This window comes from Neopelma chrysocephalum, unplaced genomic scaffold (genome assembly GCF_003984885.1).
Source record: "Neopelma chrysocephalum unplaced genomic scaffold, ASM398488v2 Primary Assembly neopelma1_98, whole genome shotgun sequence".
Lineage (NCBI taxonomy): Eukaryota > Metazoa > Chordata > Aves > Passeriformes > Pipridae > Neopelma > Neopelma chrysocephalum.
This window is the reverse complement of record NW_020897761.1, coordinates 4859392-4864725: the sequence shown is the minus strand read 5'-3', so window position 1 is coordinate 4864725 and position 5334 is coordinate 4859392. Positions and strand designations below refer to the sequence as shown.

The following is a 5334-nucleotide window of genomic DNA, read 5'->3' as shown; positions in this document are numbered from 1 at the left end:
TTTAAGGGATTTACAGTCAAAAGAATAATGTTACTTGAAGGCAGTGTCTGTTCAGAGAGTAGCTGATATTTCATAGTTCTCTTTTGTCTTCTCTGAGGTTGAAGTAATGCAAGAAGTGCCATTTGGTCCATGTCTGTGTCAGAACAAACATCGTGATCTACCTTGTGTGGGAGGCACATTTGTTTTTCCTGCTTCACAGAAATTAGATTTATTCGTAGTGATCCTGGAAAATTATTTCATGTAAGAGTGCCAGCTGGAGACTGGTTTACATTGTTTCAGGAGCATTCAGGTTTTGCAGTCAGACTCCCTCAGGTATACATATTTAGCAATAATACTGCAAGACCAGGTACTTTTCTTCTGCACTTTTTTGGCCCTGAAAGGAGGAAGATCTGATTTGCAGTGGCTTCCAGCTCCAGCAGTTGGTGATGGTGGAAGCTGGCAGCATTTGCTGTTTTGCCCTGTTCCTTCCAGCCGTTTTGCTTGTAACACAGATTTTGTCCTCCCTTGGAGGTCCCAAAGTCCCCAAAGGGTGGCAGTAAGAACACATGGCCTGTTCTTACCATGAGGTGACGTCTCTGGGTTTATAGCTTCTCCATTTGGGATGGAATAACGGAGTGGGCCTGACTAAGCTCATGTTATTTTGGAAAAATGGAAAATGTGAGAAAATCTTGTATTGCCACCCATGTGATACCAGTATCTCATGATGGTAACTCATTAAGACCAGGGCACTCTTTGATTTATTTTTCATTGTAAACTCTAATGTCACAAGATCTCAAACACTTTAGTTTTGGTGGTACTCATGTTCACAGTTCAAGCATAATCACAACTTTTCTTCTTTTACTTTAGTTCTCATCATGACCCACTGTGGTATAGGCTACTCAACATTTGTGGTGTAAATTTAATGCAACATTTGCAGTGAAATCACATGATCTTTGATGGTATTGTAAGGTACAGTCTGGATCTTGCCAAGGTAGTATCACAAGCAATGGGACTGCTAGTGAGTCTCACTGATTGCTACCTCTCTGCATATCAACCATGGGTGATCTCACATCATTAGTGTCCAAAGAGGATTGAACTATGAGTTCAGTGGTTAAACAATTTCTGTATTTGAGATTTGTTTGAAGTGCTGGTAGCTGGGGCAGTATGAAAAACAGGGAGGAAATTTAGACCTGCTCCTCTTTTTTGTGTGTTTTGGGTTTTTTTGTTTGTTTTATTTTTTGTTTGTTTGTTCTTTTTTGGGGACTGTGAGGATGGATCCGTGTAGGTCAGGATCACCTACTCCAGATAACTAAGATTATGGTTGTGTAAAATGGATAAAGAGAGACAAGTGGTGATGACAAAATTAATATTTGGATACCAGGATGAGTAGTGGCACAGTGGGATGGAAGGGAATCATGTGTTTCAGTACTTCAGTAATTATGGTTGAAAGATCACTTAAAATAAGATACAAAATGACAATAAAACTTTATTTTTAAGTAGATTTCATTGAAGAGTTCCTTATTATTTTGCAATAAATTAAACAGCAAAGATGCTACATACCTGCCTGTTGAGTACAAACTTGTTGAAAGTACAGCTTATATAATATATAATATATAATTTATAATATATTTACATAGCACAATAGCATCATGGAGCTCACACTCACACTCATTAACACTTCACAGATTTTTATGAAAGCTATCAGTCTTGTCTGAACATTTTCTCATTATGCACAAAATTATCAGTCATCCTTGTTTTTCTTCTGAACTTGATAATCTTTTCCCAGTACTCGGCTTGATAGTCTTGCACTTCCTAATAATCAGCAGTTCTTTGGGATCTAAGATTTGTTTCAATGTTCATAGTGTAGTTCAAACAACAAATGGTATCCATATCCTGTCTTGACTCTACGGTGTATGGGAGGAGAGGATTTTCTCCCTGTGCTGCTCTCACCCTTGTGACAGCCTCGCCAGCTTTTTTCCTGCATTGTCTTGGCTGTGGAGCTTTTTGCATCTCCCTCGTACTCTTCCTCCCAAGGCAGGGATTTTCCTTACCAAGATCCAACCACCCTGAAGGATCTTGTCAGGATACTTGACACAGAGTTTACGTGGCTCTTCGCTGCCTCAAACATTTTATTTTGAAGTGTTGGGTTGCAGCTGGTTCAAAAGGTTCAGGTAGGTTTTGGATTTTAAAAATCTGGGATATGAATCCCTTTCCATAAGGGTGTATACTGTTTTCTGGGCTTCATCAAAACTTGTGTGAGTTGGGTCTTGAGCCTTTTTGGCTGTTGCTTCTCTCATCTGATAGTCAATATTGATCTGGAAAGGAAAAAAGAAATGCCATTGAAAACTTAAAAATGTACTCTCTTTCTGTATCTAATGTTTTCAGCCTTAAAACTCAGTGTGATGGTTCAATGTCAGAACTGCAAAGTGAGGGATTTTAGGTACTTATATTCCAGTTAGGCACAGAAATTTCTGTTCACTATAGAAGTGCAGTTTCTTATGGAGTCAGAAGTAATACAGCTCAACAATGGACTACTCAGAGGAACAGCCTCCAGTTAAAGAGAGAAATCTTGCATTGATTGTCTCCAGTTTGAAATATGATCAACATACAGAACTTTCAATTTTCTAGAAGGTCCACATATTTTAAAAGACAAGAAATTACCCATGGTACTTCTGCTAGCAAACTCTAAGGATCTACAGACACCATCAGTAATTCAAACTGGGCTGACTCAGCAAGAAGCATCATGAGCTAAGCTGCTGAGGCCTTTGCTGAGCTCTGCTAGTGGTGCTGCCAAGTACTGGCCTGTATCCTGTGACTCTGTTTGTGAGATCTGATAATCTTATGGCTGAAGACAGCAATGATGCAAGTATGGTCATGAAAACATGTGTCTGTCTCTTCCTCTTATGTCACTGAGTGAATGCATGAGTATCTCAGTGAAGCTACACTTCTGAGTATCCAGAATCCTTGTACTGTAACAGTGCACTGATTGACTCTGTACATACCTGTTTAATAGCATCTGACTGAACAAACTCCTCATAAATCCTCTCTGCTTTGCCAGGTAACTGATCAGGCTTGGTTTTCTTGTAATCCTCACAAGCCAACCAGAACTCGATGTTTTCCTCGCTGAACTCTGACTTCAGGAACTCCCGAAAGACACCTTGACCACCTAAAGCCAAACACAAATACATCTTCACTTATTTACCAGAAAGGATAAAATAAATAGCAGGAGTTGTATTGAAATACGATATAAAATCTTGCCAAAATACACTGTTCTTCCCTTCTTCATCATACTACAGATGGTCTAATATTAAGGCTGGTGGGAGTCTTCATAATTATGTTCAGTGTTTTTAGATCTAGACCCTGAGTACCATATTATATCAATGAGTTCTAGTCCTTCCTAAATGGATTGTCTTATGGTACAAGTGGAGAGAAAATTCCAAGTTAAACTGATTTATCATCCAAGGATAGAAGGCTGAACTAAAAGCACCGAAATGAGCTATTTGGGGGTTATTTGCTATACTGAAAATGGAAAGAAGAAAAAAATCTACTTGGAAACAAAGCTGTACTAGTGACCATGTTACAAAAGAGCTGTAAAAAAATGGAATGCAACTGGCTGTTCTCTGGCAGTGTTTATATAAAACTACAGCTTTGCCTATTTGGTGAGATTGGATAAAATTTTGTCCTCAGAGTCATACTGAAGTAATAGACTTACTTTGGCTGGCCAAGAGCTTTTCCAAAGACTGTGACCACTGAATAACTTCCTCTGTAGAAAGCCTAAGATGACAGGAGAAAGAAAAACTTTAGGCAAGAAGTCATGGGGGTTTTTTTGCACATCTGAAGGAGATAAATTTTAGTATTATATTCTAGGAATATGTATACCAGGTATTTACTAAACTTATGGTTTTCTCATAATTTGAGACCCTGGAGGCAGCCTATTTTGAGGAAAATAATCAGAGATGGGAAAATGTGCAATTATGATGTTGTTCTGAATTCTGTTCCCAGGAAGATAAGCTTCTACTGTAATTGCAATAAAGTAATTTTGTACCTGTACTTCTATTCCCAAATTTCTGCAAGAATGGTAATATCTCCTGCTCTTCACTTAAGTGTGAAGCACCGTTTCTTGTAAATCTTTAGAGAATATGTGAAGCACCGTTTCTTGTAAATCTTTAGAGAATAGATACAAAGTCCTTCTGATGAAAATGGATTTAACTGAGGTGTCTTCTCCCTCACTATTTTATGCAAATACATCAAATCACTAAGAAAACATCTTTAACTCCATGAATAGTTTCTATTTACTAATGTTCACCTCTCTTGCAGTTTGGAAATTCTAGGCATTATTATAATATTTGTTGTTCTAGTAGTTTAGAAATGATGTAGTTTATTACATTGTAAACTAGCTATAGTTGTATTTTATAACTTGTTTTATCTCATACTTACATGACATTTCTAGTGTTGGAAGTCTTGATCCCAGATTCAATATGTGGTACCATGCACTTCAAATAGTTTTTGAGATCTGCACCACTGAAACAATGAACAGACATTTTTGTAATCCATTAAAATTACAATTGCATTTAAATTCCACTTAAATTTTCTTCAAACATTTAAACAGAGACAGACAGCTCCATCCTATGGAAATATCTTTCCGAAGTCTGGAAAGCTACGTACCCAAGTAATTTTTTTGAAAAGACTAAGAGGCCCCCCCTGTATCCAAATCTACTTCTGATTACTTAAAGCAATCAATTAATTGGTATGCATCAGCTCAAGCCCTTTTTAATGTTGCTGCAGTCCTGGGCTTTGAGCAGGCTTTTGCAGTCATCTAGCCTGAAACACAGTGCTAATTCTTAATCTCCAAGATTAGCGGAGTGCTATTTTCACTTCTAATACATTAAAGTTTATACCAAGTTGTATATACTTACAAAGACTTTTGCTTCTTTTTATGGATTTTGCCTTCTGCAAGCTTGCAGTCTTCTCTTCCATTTAATTCAGTCATGTTGTGAGAAAAAAAAAATCCTGGCATTTTACTTCAATGTGAAGCGACTTTTGCAATGATAATCCTCCAAGCACCAAATGTCAGCTCCCTGCCTCTGCTGCTGCCTTTTATTGACGCAGGCAGTCCTTCTAGCTGGTGTGAACAGATCTGTTTATCATGTATCCTCACCACAAACTGGAAGTTCCCTTTTTTCAGTGCACAGTGACGTGAGTCTTTTGAGAAAGAAAACAGACAGCGGTGTCTCGTGGTTGAAGTTAAACCGGATGACACTGAATTACTTCGGGGGTTGTTATGTATGTCTGTGTGTGTCTGTTACCCCCCCCCAAAAAAATCCCCTCTAGAACTTTGAATCCTTGTCCCTTTCT

The 5334-nt window shown here is 38.1% G+C and overlaps 1 protein-coding gene across 1 annotated transcript; it reads right to left on the bottom strand.

Annotated features, from left to right (window-relative positions):
- Positions 1-1440: 1440 nt before the first annotated feature.
- RGS1 (regulator of G protein signaling 1) lies at positions 1441-5125 on the bottom strand. Its single transcript, XM_027694724.1, has 5 exons — positions 4896-5125; positions 4417-4500; positions 3692-3753; positions 2982-3145; positions 1441-2294 (listed from the first exon to the last, which is right to left on the bottom strand). Exons 1-5 carry the CDS (start codon positions 4994-4996, stop codon positions 2109-2111), a joined length of 597 nt encoding a protein of 198 aa, XP_027550525.1. The 5' UTR covers positions 4997-5125; the 3' UTR covers positions 1441-2108.
- Between the last annotated feature and the right edge of the window lie 209 nt (positions 5126-5334).

Bases quoted from the DNA above. Each gene is read 5' to 3' on its own strand.
- RGS1 (XM_027694724.1), bottom strand. From the start codon at position 4,996: ATGCCAGGATTTTTTTTTTCTCACAACATGACTGAATTAAATGGAAGA. The intron at 4,501-4,895 runs GTAAGTATATAC...TCATTGTTTCAG, and splicing joins AAAAAGAAGCAAAAGTCTTT to TGGTGCAGATCTCAAAAACT. The intron at 2,295-2,981 runs GTATGTACAGAG...TTTCCTTTCCAG, and splicing joins AGTCAGATGCTATTAAACAG to ATCAATATTGACTATCAGAT.